The 23,526-nt window shown below is 41.6% G+C and overlaps 2 protein-coding genes across 7 annotated transcripts in view; one reads left to right on the top strand and one right to left on the bottom strand.

Annotated features, from left to right (window-relative positions):
- Nucleotides 1–216: 216 nt before the first annotated feature.
- si:busm1-163l24.3 (uncharacterized) lies at nucleotides 217–18,360 on the top strand. Of its 6 annotated transcripts, XM_057860802.1 has the most exons (7): nucleotides 219–436; nucleotides 1,184–1,370; nucleotides 1,687–1,790; nucleotides 4,133–6,367; nucleotides 6,440–6,648; nucleotides 6,726–6,852; nucleotides 13,483–18,360. In XM_057860802.1, the coding sequence occupies exons 1-6, from the start codon at nucleotides 392–394 to the stop codon at nucleotides 6,811–6,813; spliced, it is 2,868 nt and encodes a 955-aa protein (XP_057716785.1). In that variant the 5' UTR covers nucleotides 219–391; the 3' UTR covers nucleotides 6,814–6,852; nucleotides 13,483–18,360. The 6 variants fall into 6 exon arrangements, with proteins under 6 accessions (XP_057716782.1, XP_057716781.1, XP_057716780.1 ...); XM_057860799.1 differs by having other exon boundaries at nucleotides 217–436; nucleotides 1,187–1,370; nucleotides 4,133–6,648; XM_057860798.1 differs by having other exon boundaries at nucleotides 217–436; nucleotides 4,133–6,648; nucleotides 14,562–18,360.
- Nucleotides 18,361–18,388: 28 nt separating this feature from the next.
- Nucleotides 18,389–23,526, bottom strand: part of vat1 (vesicle amine transport 1) — a 76,215-nt gene continuing 71,077 nt past the window's right edge. The window contains exon 6 of the mRNA XM_057860803.1: nucleotides 18,389–22,194. Within this exon, the coding sequence (XP_057716786.1) occupies nucleotides 21,928–22,194 (267 nt within the window). The 3' untranslated portion in view covers nucleotides 18,389–21,927. The remainder of the gene's footprint in view (nucleotides 22,195–23,526) is intronic.

Here is a 23,526-nt window from a genome sequence, read left to right as displayed (position 1 = left end):
TAGTTAAACAAACCGATTGACTTTTGCCAGTAGTAAGAATGACAGTGTGGAGGAAATTTTTACAATGTGGCGAAAATGAATGTTTACGAAATGCTTATGGTATTATTTCCATCCCAAATATTCTTTAGAGCTTACAACCAAGACTGTAGAGTGTACAGTGACGCCATACTCATTTGAATTTTCCATTTCTCATTTGAAGTTATTTGTCGTTCAACGTCAATGCAAAACAATAAAGTAATTTCCCTTTTTAATACAACCAAACAACATTTTAGACACCGACTAAACTCTTCCTCGCGTTTGATGGCTATTCCACAGCAATTCGTGCACTCGATCGCCCTCTGTCGACCAGGCCAGAACATCATAGTTTCACTTTTGTACTACTGTTTGGCTCATGTGCTTTTGTAAAAAGGCAAAACTAAACCACCGTGAATCCCTTGTAAGGTAACAAATATACATTTTAAATTTAGAAAATATCTTTTTCATATTGGGCAGATGGTCACTCACTTTAAATGCCGCTTTGACGGGATTTGAACGCTTATTGTCAAACTTCCTGCATTTGACAGGCTGTAAACATCGGCGGGTTTCGCAATAATTAAATTCATATAATAGTGCTAGAAGGTGGTACGAATTTCTTGTTATTAACTACTAGTCTGTGTATATTGTGTGTCACTCTGGCAAATGTCTGTCAAGACATTGGAGGTGGCCACAAATACACTTGGACTGATAACATCATAGAGGCTTGTGTAAAAGTCTAAATCAAAATGACAATGAATGTCCGGTTTTCAGGTATGGGTTTTACATTATGTTTGATATCGTGGTACATCAACCTTGTTTTGACTGGGAACAGAATGAATCAACATAAAATATGATCCTACATAAACTGGCATATCAGTCTCTTTCACCCAGCAGATTATTGCCACGAGTCATTTCAAAGGGCAACATACTGGCTTTAGGAAAGAAATCTAAAATAACAAATTAGTAACCGGTTACTGACTCTCACAATTTTTTTCTTTTGATTTCTTTTAATGTTTTTTGAAGCCATAACGTTGCCATTTGAAGACTAAAACGGTGTCATGCATATGATTTTTGTTTGTCTGCACAATTAAAGAACTGAGTAAACATACACTGAGACTAGTGATTCCGTAGTTTTTGCCAGAGGTTGAGCGCTGGTGTGATCTGTCAGCAGATGGCCGGGGCGAGCAGGACCGTGCGAGTGAGCGGCATGCCTGCACACATTGAAGAAGAGCGGCTGATTGATAAATTAGCCGTCCACTTTCTGCGCCCCAGCAATGGCGGAGGGGAAATAGAGTCTGTTATCATTGATCGGACGAAGCCCTACAGTGCCCTGGTCCAGTTTGAAGACAGTGGAGGTCAGTATTAAGTTACATTATTGCGTTAGTTGGTTCATTGATATGGTTGGCATCCATCGTGGCCTGGTCATTTTGAAGGGGGATCAGTCCCTTGACAAGGTTCCTAATTTTTTCCACATTTTAAAGTTTTTTCTTGTCCGTTGAGGGGGAGTTCAGATTAGGGAACAACATCATTCACTGCATTTTTTTGTTTTGAGTTTCTAATATTTAAATTGTGAATTATTTTTGCATCATTTGTTGTGGGTGTGCAAAGTCCTTTGGGAGATTTTCATGATTTAGGGCTGTATAAACAAATGTGACTTTAATTGACTCCCAGTGGCCCAGAGAGTCTTTGATCACGGCAGGCACACTCTCAAAGTGGACGGGAAGGACTACGAGCTTTCTGTCAGCAAGCATTGGCAAAGCCCGGATCCCAACAAGGTACTTCAAAATCATACATTTGAATGTTGACGAGTGGATAATAAACTATTTGATTGATATTAGCTTTTCGACACTCGCGGAATAATAATATTCCATTGATCATCATAAAGCTGTCTAGTGCAAATTTTCCCAATTTGGGAAACTACCATCAGGGTTTCCCCAAGGATTTTTTGAGGCTGTGGTGGTGGGCTGCATTGGAGTCAGACAGCCTCACCATGTCGTGCCATGGCAAAATTGCGTTGTAACATGACAAATGATATTTTTCACATTTTTCCCAAGAACAACCATAGCAAAGATCTATTTGAAATATTTCATTACCCGGGCTAATGTGGTAGCTCTCAGCTACGGTGCATGTGCGTAAAATGCTTAGCTGATTACAGCCACATTACCCTATGTAAAAATCCGACTTTTTTTCCCTCATAGCAATAGTACAACTTACATGTAGTAGTCCTTCTTTTTCCTTTTATTTGGCCCTAATATGTACTACATTACCACAACAATAATAGCCCTTCTGTTAATGGACCACAGGTGACGTTAGGGACATAACACTAGCAACTTTTCAGGATGCTCAAATTGTCCCCACCAACTTTTAAGCAACGTTATTTGCATTATATAATGACTTCAGTTGTATAGGTACTTTTGATTGTCTTCGACATAATTTACCTTTCTATTATTAATTGAATTACTTTCATTATGTTCAGACTTACACTGACACCATTTTTATCCCTCAAACGCACGTATGATTGGCTGATGACTAGTTAAAATCCCTTGTTGTCAGCGTAAATTTATTAGAAATGAGTGAAATTATCTGCCAGTTCTTCAAGTAAATTTCACTCACTTAGATTTCTTGAAATAAGATTATTTTCTAAAAAAAATATTTTCTAGCTATTTTTCTTAACACACCTATTTTTGGCAAAAAGTGAGTATATCTAATCTTAAAGAAAAAAAAAACGGATTTTTCCGTCATAAATGTTCTTAATTCAAGAATTGATATTGTTCAAAACATTATTTGAAAGCATTTTTTCCCCTTGATTTTGGTGAAAAATGACCAACCTTTGGATGTATGGGCTTAATAAAAACAAATGGTAATATTTACCAGTAAAGTAAATTGAATAATCTGACCAATGAATCTGTTAACTAGTCTTTAACACTCAAAACAAAATTTAAGAAAAATTATCAGATTAAGACGTTAAATTTGCAGTATGAAAGTTAGTACAAGTCAATACAGATTTATTTTTGCAGTGATCATTTAGCCTATCAATTGATTAGGTTCATATTGGTGAGAAATGTAGCCTTGACCCCTTTTCACCTAATCAGTTTGGTTTTATTAACGTCCTGTCCCCAGCCAAAAGTGTACCTGCAGGTTATGCTGTTATATCGTCCCTAGCGATATTGAGACCAAACCTACGCCCTTGTCATGGACCCATTTCAAGGAATAGGGGGAAATTCTACTTGCCGTGTAAAGAGTTTTACTAGTTTCGATGAGAAAGTGAATCATTTTTTTGTTGTTGTCCGTGAACTACATTTCCACACAAACGCACATCAAAGTACTATTTAGCTTAGCAAAGAGAGGTATGAGCCATTTTTCGTGTGTCCTAGAGCTCGCAAACCTTGAAAAAAAGCGCATTTATCAAGGTTTCGTCAGCCGTGATTGCCTGTATCCGTCCGCCGAAACAGCATGATAGCGCAGATTAAAGTACGCCTGCCCCTCTGCTATTGAATGCGTTGTTGACGTTAAGGCGGTACTCTGAAATAGAGCATGGTTTTATTTTGGGCCCCGCCTCTTGGCGCAAATTCATTCAAACTTGCCCTTCCGTCCAAGACGGCCGTCCACCGCTCGCTTTCGCCGAAAGGTCCGATCCAAAATACTGTAATGCCCTGGATGGAGGGAAGAAGGAGAGGAGTCTGTATTGGCTTACCCACTTTATTGTGGCAACAATAATGAAGAAAAACAATAACAAAATAACAGCGGGCTGCCGCGACATGCGACCGCTATCTGTCGCTATCTTGCCCGTTCTCCTTCTTGCTTCCTTTTACGTCACAGCTCGTCTCTTTAGGGGGCCGCGCTTAGTTACGGACATTACAATACACTATGAATAGGTTGCCACTGAACTATTCTTATTAGGCTGCTGCTAGTTTGAAACAGCCTTTAAAAAAAAACATCTCTTATGCAAGGCGTGACGGCTTTTATTTCAGTGTGGCGGTGCGCCACAATGCTTTATACTGTATATAGGACCATATTTCGTGTGGCTAAGCTTTGGAGGCTGAATTACAAAAAATAAATAAACTATTTACAGACTGAAATTAAAAAGCCTACTCCCCCCTACCCCCATCTGTCTTAGCTCATCACAAGTCTAACAGCAACTGTGGACTATAAACACTTTCCTGAGGGTAGCAGGGCAATAACTCGTCTGCTCCGGGACCACCCCGATGTTGAGGCAAGCTGTGACTCCGCCAATAAGTTGTATCGACTGTGTGGTGCCTACACCAAAGTGCAGTCAGTTTTGGCCCAGCTGCTTGACCGTCACGCAGAAGCTCTACAGTCACCGAAACGGTCAGTCGCAGGTCAGCCTTCTGTTCGTCGCGCCGAGTCGCTTACCGAGAGGGTGGACCAAAAAGATCTTAAGGGCGGTTCTCCGATCCCAGAGGAGGAGCTGTCATTGATGTTGGATGCAGATGTGTTCCAGTATTTGCAGAAGCGCTATGGCCAGGAGTACCAGCGCTTGCAGAGTCAGCATGGCGTCAAAGTGGTGGACATGTCCAGTCAGGGGATTACCACGCTATTTCTACAAGTTGTAACCCCTGAGGGTGGCAAGGAACGAAAGCGCATCGAGCAGGCGAGGATGGCGATACGTGACCTTTCCCAGGAGTGTGAGAGGAGAATCTGTCAGACGAAGCTACGAAAGTGCGACCTGGACCATATCGGAGACCTGCAGCATGCGATGGCGACTCTCCGTGTCAGATTTCCTGAGCTTCTTCTCAATGAAGACGACAGCTGTGTGTTCCTTATCGGCGACTGTTGCGATGTGTCTGAAGCCAAACAGTTTCTTCTTCAGGAGCGCCGCACGGCGGAAACTGAAAGCATCGCCCACCGTCGTGGAATTTCGTCTCCTCGCCAACCCGCTGCCGAGAAGCCCCTGGGCCTCTCCTCGCCTCAGTGCTCAAGGGCTCTGGATGATCAGGAGGATCTCGTGCAGCCATCGGAGAAGGAGAGAAGACCAGAAGACGGTGAAATATATCATTTAGCTGCTCCCTGTAAGGGCTCTGGGCCACCATTACGTTCTATTCCTGTAGATTTGTCCTTATGTGGAGCCTCAAATACCAGGAAGGAACCGTTAGAAGCAACAAAAGATCCACTTGGACATTCGATAATGAGGAGTAAAACGTCCGCGGACGTTACAGCCAAAAGTACGAGACCCGTCTGGAGCACAACTCCATTCCGTCCACCTGTAAAAATGCACACTGGATCCACGGCAAGGAAAACCAAGAGTTTTTCAGGAGCGACTCAGCAGGGACTTCAGAAGACTGAAGATGATTCGTCTGCATCCCTGCCCAGAACCAGGACCTCCAGCCTGACTGACCCAATACAGAGAGACCAAAATGAAGTCTACCATGCAGAGGTTCTGGTGCCCACCGTTATGTGGCTCCATATTAAGGAGGTCTACAGGACCCAAGTTGAAGCACTGACATGCAACCTGGAGCTAAATGAGGTGGGTTCGCAGGACAGGATCCAGTCGGCCATAAGGATTCGTGGATCACAGCAGTCCGCCGTGACCGCTTGCCAGCACGATTTGCAAGAGCTGGTCGATGCCGTCAGTTCCGATTTCTCTGTACGTGAGCTTCACCTGTCCGAGCTCAATCTTACAAATTTGGAAGACGAAACCTTGCAGGCCTGCTGCGCGGAAGTCCGACAGCGCTTCGCAAAGATTACCATCCGGATGACAAAGAGGAGTTTGTATCTCCTCGGTCCTAAACGCTTGTGTTATCAGGTAGGGGCCTCGCTGCGAGAAGTATTTTGCGCTGATCGCGCCCAAACGAAAAACAAGAAAGGGAGGCAAATAAGCGAGAGCCTTCCATATTCTGCAACGAGGATTTCGAACCATACGCGGGACCAAACTCAGACCGAGCTTGACAACGGTCAAATAGCAACTAGGCGCGACCCTGTCATCAAGGAGAAACTGGAAAGGGCAAGCATCGGGGATCACGACCGAGGGAAGATATTGGTCCACGGAACTAAGGAAAGCCCCACAAATGTGAATGGTGGCAGGTCACCGACAGCCAAAAGCAACAAATCTACACTGTCTAACCAGAAAGAAGGCCTCCCAGGTGTCATCTGTGTGTGCGGGGAGAGCGCCACCTCCATGAAACAGACTAAGTGCGGGGTTTTTATGTGCATCAATTGCCTGGACGCCGTTCACGTCAACTGCAGGGTGTGCCACAACGGATCACCGCAACACCGGTCGCCTGTGGGCATCCGAGGCTCGATGAATCACTGCAAACTCAACTTCAGTTTGCCTGGCCACAACAAGCACACCACTATCAAGGTCACCTACGTCATTCCTGATGGTATACAAGAGGTGGGCAGTTTTGAGACTGTTAAAAAAACCAAAGATTGGGTTACTCACAGGGTTTTCCTTTTGACTTGCCAGGATCATCATCCTTCTCCGGGAAAGCCTTTCCACGGTGACGTCTTTGAAGCTTTCTTCCCCGATTGCGACAAGAGCAGGAAGCTGTTGCCCAGGCTAGAGGACGCCTTCCGGCGGGGGCTCATCTTTACGGTGACTAGCAAGGAGAAGGGCTCCAAGGTTTGCTGGGACACTATTCCGCACAAGACCACCTTGCAAGGCGGCCGATCGGGGTGAGTGCGGCCTCTACCGACGACGAGTGTGTGCTGTACAGCTAAAGCTCACGAAGCGTGTATTTTTGGTCCCTCAGGAACGGTTACCCGGATTCTTCCTACTTGAGACGCCTGTCAGACATCTTGACGTCACACGGGATTGTAGAGCAAGCTTCCACATCTTGAGATTTCCTGTTAGCACTGCAGGTTAACAGCCCATTTAAGGTATTAGCAGTTTATTTGATGCTATTATGATTATAATGAACTCATTCACTCCCAGCCATTTTCACCGGATCAAGGCCCTTCTCTCCCGGCCGTTTTACTGGTGTCAGGGAAGCTCAAGTTTGAACTCCGAGACAAGTGTTACCTTGATAGCTAGATTAGAGAAATAAATACGACCACAACCATGGATTTAGTAGGTTTTAGTACAAGAGCTCTTGGGTAGAGACACGGAATAATGCACAAAGTGCCTCTCCGCATGTGTACAAAAGAGAGATACAGGACATGTCTCTATTTATGGGTTGACACCATAGAAACGAAATCGAAAGTTAGTAAAAACATCTCGTTACAGAAAAACATCTCTCATAGGGGAAAACCACCCCCAAGCTACAACATTGAATCAGCAGCTGTGGCCAGGAAGAAGTTTGATAAGCCACAGTTGCTATATTGTATTCATTCAGGGCATATTGGAAACAACAGGAACATGACATTCCATATTTGGGCATATTGACTCCGTCTACAATCGTCAAGGCTGTGAGAAGGCCCACGCAAAAAGATTCCAACAGATTATTTTAACAATGATACTCTATGCTATAATGTTCTCATGCAAGCATAACAAAAGCCTTCAAAATATAATATATAATGGTTGTGTTTTAAGCATGAATAAATTCTCTCACAACGGGATTTTGGCTGATTGTGCTAGCCCACAGAAAATTCTGTTCTATTGCTATATAAACATGGAACCCACCAAAAGAAAAATTAGACTCTCTTCTTTCATCAGGAAAAAAAACTTAGTTCATATCTTTTCCCATTCTTTAGAAATCAGCATTAGAAAATAGCTTAGTTTGAGAAATTTTCCAATTTCTGATGAAGAAAAAAACTGTAAAATTGAGTTTTTGTGAGCGCATACATTTCAAACATAACTTTGACTTTAACACGGCTATTTTTTGCTTTAGTGACATCCCAAACATCTGAACAATGTTTTCCCTTTACAAAATAACATAAACAACAAGACAAATAGAGGTTTTGATAGTAAAGTAACAATTTATTTACACATACAGTGGGGCAAATAACCATTTAGTCAACCACTAATTGTGCAAGTTCTCCCTCTTGAAAATATTAGAGAGACCTGTAATTGTCAACATGGGTAAACCTCAACTATGAGAGACAGAATGTGCAAAAGAAGCCCAGAAAATCACATTGTTTGATTTTTACAGAATTTATTTGCAAATCATGGTGGAAAATAAGTATTTGGTCAATACCAAAAGTTCATCTCAATACTTTGTTATGTACGCTTTGTTGGCAATAACGGAGGCCAAACGTTTTCTGTAACTCTTCACAAGCTTTTCACACACTGTTGCTGGTATTTTGGCTCATTCCTCTGTGCAGATCTCCTCTAGAGCAGTGATGTTTTGGGGCAGTCGTTGGGCAACTAGGCATGTGCCGGTATGAGATTTTGACGGTACGATAACCGTGAGCAAAAATACAGTGGTTTCACGGTATCACGGTATTGCAATTATAGCTCCAAAAAAATTTGAGATGTGTGGGTTAAAAAAAAACTTTTTTCCATTGAACAGGATTTTTTTTTTTCCAGACCATAGTTGCAAATTGGAACATGAATATCTTGTTAAAATAAATAAATTATCATTAAAAAAAAAAAAAAAATTAAAATAAATATAACTTATAGACTATACTCACAGCCACAGCTCACGTTGCTCAAGATTAGAGCAAGAACAAAATAATTTCTATAAAAAAGTAAAAACACTTCTGAATGAAAATTTTTACAATTTATACTACATGACTTTTTTTTTGAGGGTGGAAAAGCTTAATAGAAGTTTCACCATTTGCAGCCACTGTGTCAACTCTAGTCTACATGATGTCATGCCTTTGTGTTAAAAAAGAACATAAAGAATTCATAAGTTAGTTAAAAATGTATAGGTTAGCTAAAATGTCAATATTGTTGTGGAAAGGTTTCATCTTTAAAAAAAAAAAAAAAAAAAAAAAAAACATTGGGAGTGAGAACTCTCCTTGATCCAGCGAAAGTGGATTTGTGCTTAGGGCAAGATCATCTTTCGCAATTAGCGATCTTTGAGGCTAGCACTTTTTCCCCTTCATTCAAGTGAATCAAACTTGTTTTGTCACTCTACGGCTGTAACACTCAACGAAGTTGCTCTCCCAGCTAATCCTAGGCTAACATTCATCTTTGTAAGCTTTTAGTTAGTTTGTATATTAAATTTAAAAGGAAAATGTGTGTTTTGTTTTTGGTGAACTTTTTCCTTGGTGCTAATCTGTTGAAGCTACTCACATGTAAAAATCTAATTCTACAACATTTTAAATGTATTCATTTTGTATATTACACTTAGCACGATTTGAGAGCTCAATAAATTGAAGAACAGTACGCCATACTGGACTGTCTCAGAAAATTAGAATATACAATATTCTAATTTTCTGAGACAGTCCTGTACATTAATCCACCATTTAAAGCAGGGGTGTCCAAACTTTTTGCAAAGGGGACCAGATTTGGCGTGGTAAAAATGTGGGGGGCCGACCTTGGCTGACGTCCTTTACATAGAACAATATACAGGACTGTCTCAGAAAATTAGAATATTGTGTATTCTAATTTTCTGAGACAGTCCAGTATGTTTGGAGTATTTGTTTTTGGGTTAGCTGGCTGTCTAGCCGATAGCGTCACTTTCACACACAGCAACAAACGGGAGGGTGTGAGCGCTGCTGCGCCACGCCGCTTCTGGTTGCATTTTTTACACAAGAAAAATAGCAAATACCGTACTACGGTCTGACGGAAAATTTAAGTGGTTTTGAAACCGCGACGTTTTCACACCACGGTAAACCGTGAAACCGGTAACCGGCACATGCCTATGGGCAACATGGACTTTCAACTCCCTCCTCACCTCGTGGCGTCAAAATAATAACTTTTAACTGCTAGTCCTCGATCTTGAGGGTGGATGAACTGGTTTGCTCGGTGGAAGGTTGACTCGCACTCCATATGAGGGAATACAACTGACCAATGGGCAGCGTGGTCTCAAATTTTCACCTGTTTATTAAATGTGCTGTCAAAATGAGAAGAATTTTTAATGGGAATTTGCCAATTTATTAGCTTGCTAGCTTAGATATATCGGTTTAGAATTTGAAAAAAAAAATGCTATATTAGAATTCCAAAGGGTTTGGTGAATCAACAAGTGAAACTTGTGGGGTTCAGTCATAAGCGGATTTTAAGGGGGGGGGGGGCATAGGGGCCAGGCACCCCCCGCTGGTGGCCGAAAAGTGACATTGCATGAAATTGACTTTGCTATATAAAACTGCCACAAAAGTGAATGAAATGAACAAAAAAATTTTTTATAATGGGTCAAAACTATTTTTTGAATAGATCATGTGACTAGCTGCTTAGACGGTCATTTGCTTTGCATATAATTTTCAAAAAAAATTAGGTGATGGCAATTTTATTTTTCAAATGATTTTTTTTCTTTGGTTGAAAAATTTTTTTTTGATTGAAGCAACTTTTTTGGGGATTGAATGATTTAGACACAAATGTCCTCCCCATAAATGGCCCAAACACAAATAGGACTGCTTCAATCAAAGAAAACTTTTTCAATGAAAAATTAAGTGTTCAAATGCAAATTTTTCAATCTCAAATATTTTTTCACATTCAAAAACGTTCTCTGTGATTGAAATTTTTCTTTTTTTGATTGGAGTGATTTTTCTTTTTTAAAATATATTTTTTCTGAAGCAATTTGTTTTTTGATTGAATAATAAAGACAAAAACATCCTAGCCAAATTGTGGCCCAAACACAAATCAACATTACTTCAATTAAAAAAGTTGCTTCAATCTAAAAAAAAAAAAAAAAAAAAAAAGCTTTCACCTGCATTTTTTTTTTTAATTTAAAATTTATTTTTGCATTCAAACAAGTTTTTTTTTGATTGAACCAACTTTGTTTTGATTGAAAATATATATTTTGATGGAAACAATTTCTTTTTTTAATTGAAGTAACTTTTTTTTGATTGACTAATAAAGAAACCTACCTCAATATGGCTCCTCCAAGGGGATACATTTTTTGACTAGAGTAACTACATTGGCACGACACCGGCGGGCGTACCATATTCAATGGTTGACAATCTTGGCGAAATGTATTGCCTAAGCCAGTGTTTTTCAACCAGTGTGCCGTGAGAGATTGTCAGGTGTGCCACGAGAAATTATAAAATATCGCACTTTATTTATTTATTTTTTTTACGTCGCTGGGCAGTGTTGCAGAAGGAAGTAAGCACTAGGTAGAAGGTTTCGGTTGTGTGCAAATGAGGGAGGTATTGCTCGTGTTGCGTTCAAGAACTGCTCGGATTTCCAGCCACCTTGCTGTCCGCGAGAATGTGGACCCCAGCACGTCTACTGTACGTCATTGGATTAGACTAGTCAAATGTCGATATAGACGAAAGTGTTATTTTTAGTTTATCCATATGTGACGACCGTCAATTCCCCCCGTGTTTTATTCCAACACATTGTCGAGGACAGCAAGGTGGCCGATGGCTAGAAATCAGAGCAGTTCTTCAATGTGAAACGAGCAGCTATCTAACAGCGCCATGGTGCCAAACAAGCTTGAACGTAATCTCCAAACGAAACACCCGACGCTTCAAAACAAGTCGATGGACTATTTTGTCCGGCTTTGTAAAAACACAGAGAAACAGGAAACTTTTTTTCAGAAAAACTACAAAGGTAAAGGAGAAAGATCTCAAAGCCTTGTTGATGAACTTGTTGCTAAATTCAAAAAGTCCCACACTGTGGCAGAGAAATGAATACTACCTGCCTGCAAAGTAATTGTCAGCGAGATGCTCGGCCCTGATGCGGTTAAAGACATTGCTCAAGTCCCCCTGTCTGATAAGTCTAAGGTTTTCAAGCCTAACTGCGATAAAAAAAAATGAGGGCTGTTAAAATATTTGACGCAATTAACGCACATGCCCCGCTCAGATTAAAATGACAGCAGTGTAATGTCCACCTGTTACATGTTACCTGTTTTTTGTTGTTTGGCGCCCTCTGCTGGCGCTTGGGTCCAAATGATTTTATGGGTTTGGGGAGTGAGCATGGTGTAATGACATCAACAATGGTGAGCTACTAGTTTATTTTTTGGATTGAAATTTTTACAAATTTTAATAAAAGAAAACATTAAGAGGGGTTTTAATATAAAATTTCTATAACTTGTACTAACATTTATCTTTTAAGAACTACAAGTATTTGTATCCTTGGATCGCTTTAAGAGAATGTTAATAATGTTATAGGCATCTTGTTGATTGTTATAATAAACAAATACAGTACTTATGTACCGTATGTTGAATGTATATATCCGTCTTGTGTCTTTTCATTCCAACAATAATTTACAGAAAAATATGGCATATTTTATAGATGATTTGAATTGCGATTAATTACGATTAATTCATTTTTAAGCTGTAATTAACTCGATTAGAAATTTTAATCGTTTAACAGCCCTAAAAAAAAAATTAAAACAGAGAGACAAAGAGCTGTTGAAGAAGAGTTTTGTGTCCGTCTTTCTTCAATTCCAGCCAGGATATCGGCTTTGTGTTCATCTAAACAGGCTCAAGTCACGCTGAATTGGAATAAATCTTGAGAAATGATTGGATAATTAAATATACTGTACAGGAAGTCATTTTGGAACATTTTTTGTTTGTGGTGTGCCGTGACATTTTTTCCAATGTAAAACGTGCGGTGACTCAGAAAAGGTTGAAAAACACTGGCCTAAGCAGCCAGAAAAAAAGCACAAAACATCACAAAAATGCTCACTGTATATGTACAATATTCTTGTAAGTTAATTTTATTGCTGACACTGCGTTTCGGGGTCATCAACATGTTGTGCCCCCCCCTGCCCCAAAAGTTAAATTCCGCCTATGGGTTCGGTCCCTTAACAAGGTTAAGAACCACTGTACTAGGGGTTGATTCAGTAATTGCGAATTTATCGGTGCCTATAGGTTTCGAGTTGGCCAGCAGAGGGCATGTGCGCACTGCCTGCCTGGTCTTGCGCTTGCTTCCTATATCCTTAACTGCATTTTTCACAATAATACAGTGTATGTTTTAGATGTGTTTTATCCCACACGAAAAAAAACGAACAAAACAAAACATTAAATGTTCAGCTTGAGAGGTCACCTCTGGTCTGCAGTGTATTATTGGGGCTTGTGGTCAAAGGAGTAATTATAGACTCACTCATGCCCAGGGGTGAAAGTGGCTGGAATTTCTTGCCGGAACTCCCCGACGTGAAGGTCGCCAGGGAGCCAAAAATGTTGTTTTATTTATTTATTTCATTTTATTTTATTTTTTTTCCTTTTTTTTGGGGGGGGGGGGCAAACCTCCTAAAACTACTGAAATGCAAAGCCAACTTTTGGCACGGTTATTTCTATAATACATACCAAAACTGATTTTCATTCAAAATTGTATTTTTTCAACGATTTGCCAAATAAAAGTTAACAAAAACAGCAATAACCCCAACTTCCATCTCCTAATTTTTATTTTCCCTCATTTCCTCACATACTAAATGCCAAGATTTAACTACATAAGAACATTGGATGTATATTAAAAATTGAAGTTAATGTAAACACTTACTTTTGCTTTCTTTCTTCCAGAAAACATGCACATTTGAACCAATCAGAGCTAACTATCTCTGCTGATCACATGTCAGTATGTCAGCTAATTGAATGGATAAATGAGTCCAGGCGTTTTGCTCTGCTGCGTGCATTCGCACATTGACGTGACTCATCATCATCAGACTCTGATAACTAGAGCAGCTCTGGAAACCTCCATGCCGTCCGTGGAATAAAATGAATAATAAATATAGGTGGAAATGGATTACGCTACACAAGCACTTTACCATGCTTGTTGTTAACACTTGTGTATGTAAATCTGATGTTGGTAGACTGTTTTCTTCTTGGAGATGAAATGCATGTGTGGCAGCTTAGCATTTTTTTTTTTTACATAGCGTTTTGACAGTTGCTGTCATATTTTTGGAATCAAAGCACCGTATATCGGAACTGCATTTCGGCCCTGAATCTTATACCGGAACTGCATTCCTGAACGTTCTGGCCCACTTTCACCCCTGCTCATGCCTATACGTCTTACATATGACCCATTAAAAAATACACATTCATTACATTATTCTTGTTATGCTTTTTTTATTAGTCCTGGAAAACATGTAAGGCATATGGTAACATTACACACTGAAGCGTTACAAGCTGTAGAGGCTCACGCAGAACCCACCCAGAGTCGAGCACAGAAAGAAGCAGCATTAATATAAAAAAAAACATGTTTTTAATTAAAAAAAAAAAAAAAAGACTAAAGTGGTTTTGATGAGAGTTGCCATTTTTTTGTAGGAGGGGGTACAAACAAAGCTACACGATACACGCGAAAATCACGTTTCAGGGAAGCATGTGTGGTGTGTGAGTGTTTTGGTGCGGGGACGGGTATGAGAGGCGGCACATTCCAAGAATTAGGTGGCTGCCCATGCTGAAGGCTTTCGCTTGGCAACTTGACACGTGACTTAGCGGGCGTTCTTCCTCAAACCACACCACCACACGAGCACTAAACTAAGCTGTACATATACAACATACACACTGTTACATTTTTTTTCCAACTAAACATGCATCCTAGTACTGTACAAGATCAGCCAATAACTTGAACTGAGGCCGCCTCGCCGTTTTTCTGCCAGGCGAGAATGGAAACGGGACGTGGAATTTGGGAACGCTTCCACTGACGGGACGTGGACGTGACGGATTGTGCTGTAAATCGAGTGAAAACTGTTGGAAGGACCTGAGAAACCACATTAACAGAAAGCCGGCATCTGCTCCAGAGGCCAAAAAAATAAAAGGAATGCAATTGGCTGCTCGTCGTCTCAGTGCATTTTTGTCCCCGCTTTCCTCGCCACGCTCACTTTGAAAAAAGAGGATGTGACATCCAGAAGCAAAACGTTTGCTCAGAAACTTTCCTCCTGTTGCATAAGTGTCTGGAAATGCTGCGAAGATGTCGCAGAAATGAGCGGAAACGCTAAAAGCAGTTGATATACAGTACAGCACTGTGATAAAATGCCTTAGGTCATCACTTGTCATGCTAGGTCTTCGGCTAGCATTGCTAACGCTAAGGTATTACAGTGTTTTGAAGATGTTTTGCACGCATGATTTGTGTAAACCATAGACTTCATAATGATATTGACGGGTCAGATTCGACCTTCGCTGCGCAGTCAAGTCACAGCGATCCCTAAATGTCCAAATTGAGTACTGCTTGTCATTTTCCCTCCAAAATGTCATGTGAGTTGTTAGTGTTACTAGGACCAAGTGTGCATAGGGAGCAGGTGTGTTCAAATTTGTAGTGCAGCTCTCACTCTCTCTCATACTGGTCACTGAAAGTTCCAACATGGCAAAGAACTCTCTGAGGATTTTAAAAGACGTATTGTTTCGCTACATGAAGATGTCCAAGGCTACAAGAAGATTACCAACACTCTGAAACTGAGCTGCTGCCCAGTGGCTAAGATCATCTGGCATTTTAAAAGAGCAGGGTCCACTCAGAACAGGCCCCGGGTAGGTCGTCCAAAGAAGCTGAGCGCACGTGGCGAGCGCCACATCCAAATGCTGTCAGCATTGCTGCAGAGATTGAAGAGGTGGGGGGTCAGCCTGTTAGTGGTCAGACCGCACTCTACATCAAATTAGCGTGCGTGGCTGTCACCCCAGGAGTAGGTCTCTTCTGAAGAAAGCCCGCAAACAGTTTGCTGAAGACATGTCAACAAAGCACATGGATTACTGGAACCAAGTCGTATGGTCTGATGAGATGAAGATTGTTTGGTTCTGATGTTCTTGAGCGTGTGTGGCGGCGACCAGGTGAGGAGTACAAAGATAAGTGTGTTATGCCTACTGTCAAGCATGGTGGTGGGAATGTCATGGTCTGGGGCTGCATGAGTGCTGCAGGCAGAGATGGGAATCGAGAACCGGTTCCTATAGAGATCCAGGTGTTTCAATTCCATGGAATCATTTGGCAGTTTATCTAACGATTCTCTTATCAATTCCAACCAGCACGAATTGCGTCACGTAACTTCTGTGTTCTCCACTGCTGGAGACGCCATAAGTCCAGAAAGATCACTTGAAAAAGCAGACATGCATATTTTTCTGCAAAAGAATTCTTAATTTTACACATGTGCACTACGTACTGTTCTGTTGCATTTGACAGTATTTTTCTTTTTTTATTATTTTTGAGTGGTATCAGCTGATATGTCCTTTTAAAAAGGAGGATATTTTATTACTATTAGAAAAATGGTTCAGTAAAATGTTACACATTCTTATGGCTTTGGGCCTCTTTTGACCTTGTTGTGAGTTTGTAAGGTTGTGACTTCCGATTAAACAAACTCGATGCCAATTAAAATATTTGTTCTTCTTTTTACCCAAATTAGAATCGATAAAGAATCGAATCATTAAGCAATATCAATAATGGAATTGTAAAAATCGTATCAATTCCCATCCTTAGCTGCAGGTGTTGGAGAGTTACATTCCACTGAGGGAAACATGAACTCCAACGTGTACAGTGAAATACTGCAGCAGAGCATGATCCCCTCCCTCCAGAAACTGGGTCGCACGGCAGTGTTCCAGCATGACAATGACTTCAAACACACCTCCAAGATGACCACTGCTTTACTGAGGAGGCTGAGGGTAAAGGCCAAGCGTGTCTCCAGACTTGAACCCAATAGAACATCCTCAAGCGGAAGTTGGAGGTGCGCAAAGTCTCAAATATCCGGCAACGTCGTCATGGAGGATTCCAATGGCAACCTGTGAAGCACTGGTCAACTCCATGCCCAGGGCAGTTCTGGGTAATAGTGGTGGCCACACAGAATATTGACAGTTGACATGTTTAATATTGACAACTTTCACTAAGGGGTGTACTCACTTTTGTTGCCAGGGGTTGAGATGTTAATGGCTATATTTTGAGTTATTTTGAGGGGAAAATAAATGAACTCTATTATACCGTATTGGCCCGAATATAAGACGGCCCAGATTATAAGACGACCCCCTCTTTTTCAAGACTCAAGTTTAAAAAAAAAAACAACTTTTTGAACACCAAATTAATTTTTATACAGAAAATATATACAGTACATCCAAAACAAATGATTATAACAATATATTTGAGGGAAAACGCTTGTTATTTTGCCTCATTCAAATCTTAACATCTGAACATTTAAATATGTAAACTAAAGTGCAATCACATTCGTAAATGAATGGCTTCGGGTTTTTGAAATGTAAGTAAACCAATCTATTGTGACAAAACAACAAAATTGCAATAACTGCATTAGCCATCAAAGTGAAGTCTAAATGTAACTGTAGTCCTGAAACAAATCGGAATAAGGAAAAACATTGCAATAATGCAAACTGGTTAAACTTGAGAGTAGCGAAGATCTGTCATGACAGAACATCGCTTCAATGATATCTGGCGCCATCTAGCGTCGTGAATGGGTATAATGGCTACACGGCGAATATAAGACGACTCCTGCTTTTTCAGCCTTATTTCATTACAAAAAACATCGTCTTATATTCGGGACAATACGGTACTTAAATATCTGCAGAAATGCAAGGGGTGTACTCACTTTTTGTGATACACTGTAGCATGAGGGACAAAGGCGACCGTGTCCCCCCCTTAGCAACAGTTGCTAACATCATGAATATTAATGAGCGGAAGTGACGTGCAGCGTGCGGTACGCTGTTGGAGAGCGTTTACCTGGTGTAAAACATTTGAAAAATGTATTCTATTAAACAAAGAAGACAAAACTTGACACAATGGTGGCCTAAGACATTTTAGCACAGTGTTGCACATTGATAGATGGACCCACTAAGTTTCCCTTCCATTTCCAGATGGTAGCTTGTGTTTTTTGAACCGGGATCAGAAGTAAGGCTGTCGCGTCCGGTTTGGCCGACCGGGCCCGAAACGACATCTGCTCGCTCGCTTGCCGCACGAGTTCACGAAGGAAAGCAACGAAGTAACCCCCCCGTCCCTTCCGCTTGCCTTAGGAGTGACCTCGTCTAGCTCCTTCTCACTGTGACGTGGTTGTAAACACATGGGCGGGTCACAGCGACCGCGTATTGGAGCTGGTAGAGCACAGTGAAAAGGATGTTGCTGTGTAGTTAAGGGACGGACTGAGGTAAGCTGTGTGCAAGGAAGGAGGAGTAGGCACACTTGGAGCCCACGAGCGACAAACAAAAGCCAGGAAAAACCAACTAACTAAAAACAATCTTCTCTCGGTGCACATATTTGGGATATTTGTCAGACGCACATTGTATTTTGTCTTCTTCTGAGAAGGATGGAAACGCATCCAACACCACAATTCATACTGTGTATATATATTTTTTGTATGCGCTGTAAATATTCAAAGCATTGACAAGAGGAATATACATTGTCATTTGGCACACGTGGTTTGGACAAAAAAGACACAGCTTTTATAATTAAAAGGGTCTCCGACACTCCAAACAAACAAATCCAAATACCATTGGATTTTTTTTGGGGGGGGGGGGGGGGGGGTGTTTTGTCACACATGGCACTCAGAACAAAAGCACCGTGCACAGGTTCACAAAGGGAGCCCAGCAGATTAGAACAGAACACGAATAATACCAATAATAATCATCATAACCAGAACCAGCGGACAGGACGCACGGGTCCGCGCTCCGCTCGCACTCCAGCCCACTGGGGGGCGCCGCAAGCGATCGATCTGAATGGATGAAGGGCGAGGCTGGGGTGCGAGCGCCTCGCTTGTAAGTGCATTAGGATCAGCCGACAGAGTGCAAAACATACAAAACATCACTTTGTCCTCCTAGCTCAGGCTCGGAAGAGGCGGTCGGGGTTAAGGTGGTGGTGGCCTCGCTCGGCTCGGGGTATCGAAGACCTGAGGACGGACGCACACACAATGGCACATGGCGCACGAGGGAGGCCATTCGTGTTCAACGCAACAATTTTTCCCCCCAATAAAGTTTTAAAAATAACATTTACAAAGCAATTCACCGCTTTCAGACAGGCAGGCAGACGGACAGACAGCGCTAGTTTGTGACGTATTTGGGACTTAAAGTGGAAGTTCAGAATTTTTGACGTTAGGCTTAATCTTTGAGTTAGAGGGGCTTTAATTAGTGGAATTAATTTAGTCAGATATTTGTTTTTCAGGGTTCCGGAGTGGCTAAGCTACCAAGAGTCAATGGTGATAGCTTGGGCGGGGGGTGGGGGGAGCATCAATAATCGATTTATAATCGAATCATAGCCTCTGAATCGTAATCGAATCGTTAGGTGTCCAAAGATTCCCACCTCTACCCAAAGGCGTTGGGCAGTGACTGACGGATATGACCTGTCAATACAATTATGAAGTCTATGGTATCTGGAACAATGATAATAATAATAATAATAATACCTCAAACTTGTATAGCGCTTTTTTGGACACTCAAAGACGCTTTACATAACAACACATAGACAGAATTAAGAGGTGGGAAAAGCTAGTTTGAACAGGTGGGTTTTTAGGAGTGATTTGAAGTTTTGTAATGAGTCCAGATTCCTGATGGGTTTTGGGAGTGAGTTCCAGAGTGAGGGAGCAGCAGCGGCGAAGGCTCGGTCCCCCAAGGTTCGGAGCTTAGTGCGAGTGATGGGTGTGAGGAGATTGGAGTCGGCAGAACGTAATCGTACGTAAAAACGTATGATCTGCATTTTGAATTTATTCAACTGTCTTAGATCTGTTAATATTGTTTTATATTGGAGTGCTAAGATTGTCGTCTATATGTGTTTTTAATTCTCGCTGGAAAAAAATGGTTTTAAAATTCTTTTGTAATACTGTATATCCACTTTCATGTACAGTGGTATGAAAAAGTATCTGAACCTTTTAGAATTTCTCACATTTCTGCGTAAAATCACTATCAAATGTGATCTGATCTTGGTCAAAATCACACAAATGAAAAAAAACTGTCTGCTTTAACTAAAACCACCCAGACATTTATAGGTTTTCATATTTTAATGAGGATAGCATGCAAACAATGATAGAAGGGGGGAAAATAAGTAAGTGAACCCTCTGCCTAAGGAGAGTTAATTTTCAGTCAGGTGTGTGCCCAGTCACTGATGAGTTGTTTAAAATTGCCCTGCCCACTATAAAACACACACCTTTGTAAGAATGGTCTTGATGAGAAGCAATGTATGATGTGCATCATGGCTAGGTCAAAAGAGCTGTCTGAAGATCAAGATTTGTTGATTTGTGTAAAGCTGGGAAATGATACAAAACCATCTCTAAAAGTCTTGATGTTCATCAATAGACAGTCAAAGAAGTTGTCTACAAATGGAGAGATTTTAGTACTATTGCTTCTCTCCCAAAGATTGGCCTTCCACCAAAGACGACGCCAACAGTTCCATGCAGAATACTCAGAGAGGTAAAAAAGAACCCAAGAGTGTCTCCTAAAGACTTACAGAAATCACTGGCACAGTCCAATATATTTGTGCACACATCAACTATATGTGAAACTATGGCCAAGAATGGTGTTCATGGGAGGACTCCACAGAGGAAGCCACTGCTGTCTAAAAAAAAAACAAATTGTTGCTCGTTTAATGTTGGCAAAAAAATGGAACAGCTCACCAACATCAACACCTCATACCCACTGTGAAGCTTGTTGGAGGGAGCATCATGATTTGGGGCTGTTTTGCTGCCTCAGGGCCTGGAGAACTTGCAATCATTAATGGAAGAATGAACTCAAAAGAATGTTTTGCAGGAAAACCTGAGGCCATCTGTCAGATACTCGAAGATAAAAAGAGGATGGATGCTGCAACAAGACAATGATCCAAAAAATAGAAGTAAATCAACTTCAGAATGGTTTCAGAAGAACAAAACACACGTTTCGGAGTGGCCAAGTCAAATTCCAGACTTGAACCCTATTGAGATGCTGTGGCATGACCTAAAGACAGCGATTCATGCCAGAAATCTGACTGAGCTGCAGCAGTTTTGTCAAGAAGAATGGGCCAAGATTATTCCTAATCGATGTGCCAGACTAAAGTGGGTTCCCAAAGCATTAAATGTGATGGTTCACATACTTATTTTTCCTCCTTCTGTCATTGTTTGCATGCTATCCTCATTAAAATATGAAAACCTATAAATTTTTGGGTGGTTGTAGTTAAAGCAGACACTATTTTCTTCTGTGTGATTTTGACAAAGATCAGATCACATTTGATGGTGAAATTCCAAAAGGTTCAGATACTTTTTCATACCACTTTAACATTGAATTTGTGAAGGCAATTTCCCTGATAACCTGAAGGTGGCGCTGTGCACTGAATTTAGCCACAACTCGCTCCTAATCAATTACTATTGGCTTTAATTTCTTTTATTTGGGAGAGAAATGTCTCCATTTTTTCACGTGTGTCATCACCTAAATTAATTAAAAGGGAAGATAGTGCCGGGCATTGTTGGCATACATGGAGGCGGGCGAGTAGTGGCATCTCTCGACGAGCCGGACGCCTGTTGCTATGCCGACAGCAAAGAGGGAGTGGGAAAGAGAGGCTTGTACTGGAACCCCCACCCTTTTGTCGGGGTCGGGGTGACGGACAGTTCTCGCTGAAAAGGAGCGAGAGGGAGGCCTCGGCATGACAGTGCCTCTTTCAGCTTGTGCCCGTCAACCGGTTGAAAAAAAAGAACCCAGCGCCCCATTCCTTCCCGCTCCCCAATTCATTTTACACACACAGAGGCTCTTTATGAGGGGGTATTATTAACTGTGGAGCGTTTTCTAATTAGCAGAAGATACTTCTCCGCGCTTTCTGATTGTCGGCCAATCACGGGCTGTGCTGACTCATTGGTGTGACATAACCGGGGGAGATTGGGCGGGTGCGCTTCGTCTCGGTTGTCTTTGTGCCTGTCTGTGGGCGAGGTTGATGACGGTAAAATGGGGAGCAGGTAACAACAATTTAGCATGGTAATGGTCGACTCACCAAGGAGGGACAAGCAAAAATAATCAGTCAAGAAGAGATGGATGAGAATATAAACCCCAGCGCACTCCCACCACCACCGGCTCCAACCTATCACTCTTAATCTCTCCTCACTTTTCCTCCTTCTTGGCCTCTTCTTTCTTCTCTTCCTCCTCCTTTTTGGGCTCCTCCTTCTTCTTGTCATCCTTCTTCTCTTCCTTCTTGCCCTCGTCCTTCTTCTTATCCTCCTTCTTCTTGTCCTCCTTCTTCTTGTCTTCCTTCTTCTTGTCGGCCGCCGGCGCCTCTTCCTTCTTCTCTTCCTCAGGCATGGGATCGGTGGTGAGGATCACTTTGCCGATATTGTTCCTCTCCTGCATCTTACGCATGGCGTCGCCCACCTGCAGTGGGAAAGAAAGATTGATCGGAAGGTGGATAAGGCATAGAATCCAATCTCTGTCTGTCATTATTGACAAGGGCGTGGGTTTGCATAGGGACGGTAGGGACAAAACACTACCAACTTTTTAGGAGGCTCAAAGGCTATGTTCATACTACAGGTCTTAATGCACAAATCCGATTTTTTCGTGTTTTTCCGACTCGAGTGAGGCATTAACTTGACAGTCTGAACGTGACAAGTCGCATAGACGTGGACCATTTCAAATGCGATCTGGGTCACTTTCGTATGTGGTTAAAATCCGATCTGGGACACATTTTTCCAGACTGTCGCGGCGGTCTGTACCGTTCAGTCTCTCAAATCGGAATTCATGCAGCAATTACGTCATCAAAAAGCGAGAGAGACCCTACGGTAGTGGTGCAGCTGTGCGTCATTAGCGCCTAGCTTGCCTTGAACACAGCTTTTTAGGAAGGGTCGGACTTGACAACAGTCATAAAAAAAATAAAAATGGGTTGAGGATAAGCCTGAGAATGATTGGTTTTCTGTCTGCTCCATATAAGCAATATTTCAACATCGCTAACACGGCCGAGAATCGGGGCAAACTGCCCGTATGTGCATGTGACATGCAGGGACAGTGCGTGCATGCTATCGATCCATATATTTTGAATATAAGCCTAAACTGGGAATATTTATGTCTGTTACTTGTGTCCTCTTTTTGAATAGCAAAATATGATATCCCTGGAATGACGGATGACAGCCAGCATGTGAGGTCATTTGTTTTGATGCTTCTGCGCATGCTTCTTGCTCAGCGCGTGTCAGACTGCGAATTAGTGCGCATGCGTAATACTTGAATGGTCTCAATGGACAAAGGCAGTCTGAACGGGCACGCCCAAAAAACAGATATGACAAAAAATCGGATTTGTGCATTAAGACCTGTAGTATGAACCTAGCCAAATTGTCCCCACCAACTTTTAAGCAACCTTATTTGCATTAGATAATGTGTTCAGTTATACAGGCCATTTAGATTGTCTTCCTATTTGTTGTAATGATAGAATTGACCCTACGATTATGAAGTGAATTATTTTCAGACTTGCATTGACCTCTTTTTCACTGCTGAATTTACCATTCCATGTGTTTTTCTTTAAACGCACGTTTGATTGGCTGATGACTTGACCACCCCAACCCCCCCACTTCTCCTCCCAAAACACACACAACTCTCACAGTACAGAATTCCGTTACATGGGAGGGATATTAGAAGTTTTTTTTCGGCCAGTAGCCCGCAGTAAGTATTGTAAAACGTAATTGTTGTGAAACGCACCACTAATTTTGCTACTGAAAG

This window comes from Corythoichthys intestinalis, chromosome 16, assembly GCF_030265065.1.
Source record: "Corythoichthys intestinalis isolate RoL2023-P3 chromosome 16, ASM3026506v1, whole genome shotgun sequence".
Classification (NCBI taxonomy): Eukaryota; Metazoa; Chordata; class Actinopteri; order Syngnathiformes; family Syngnathidae; genus Corythoichthys; species Corythoichthys intestinalis.
The sequence above is the reverse complement of the archived record's forward strand: the minus strand, read 5'-3'. Positions and strand labels throughout refer to the sequence as shown.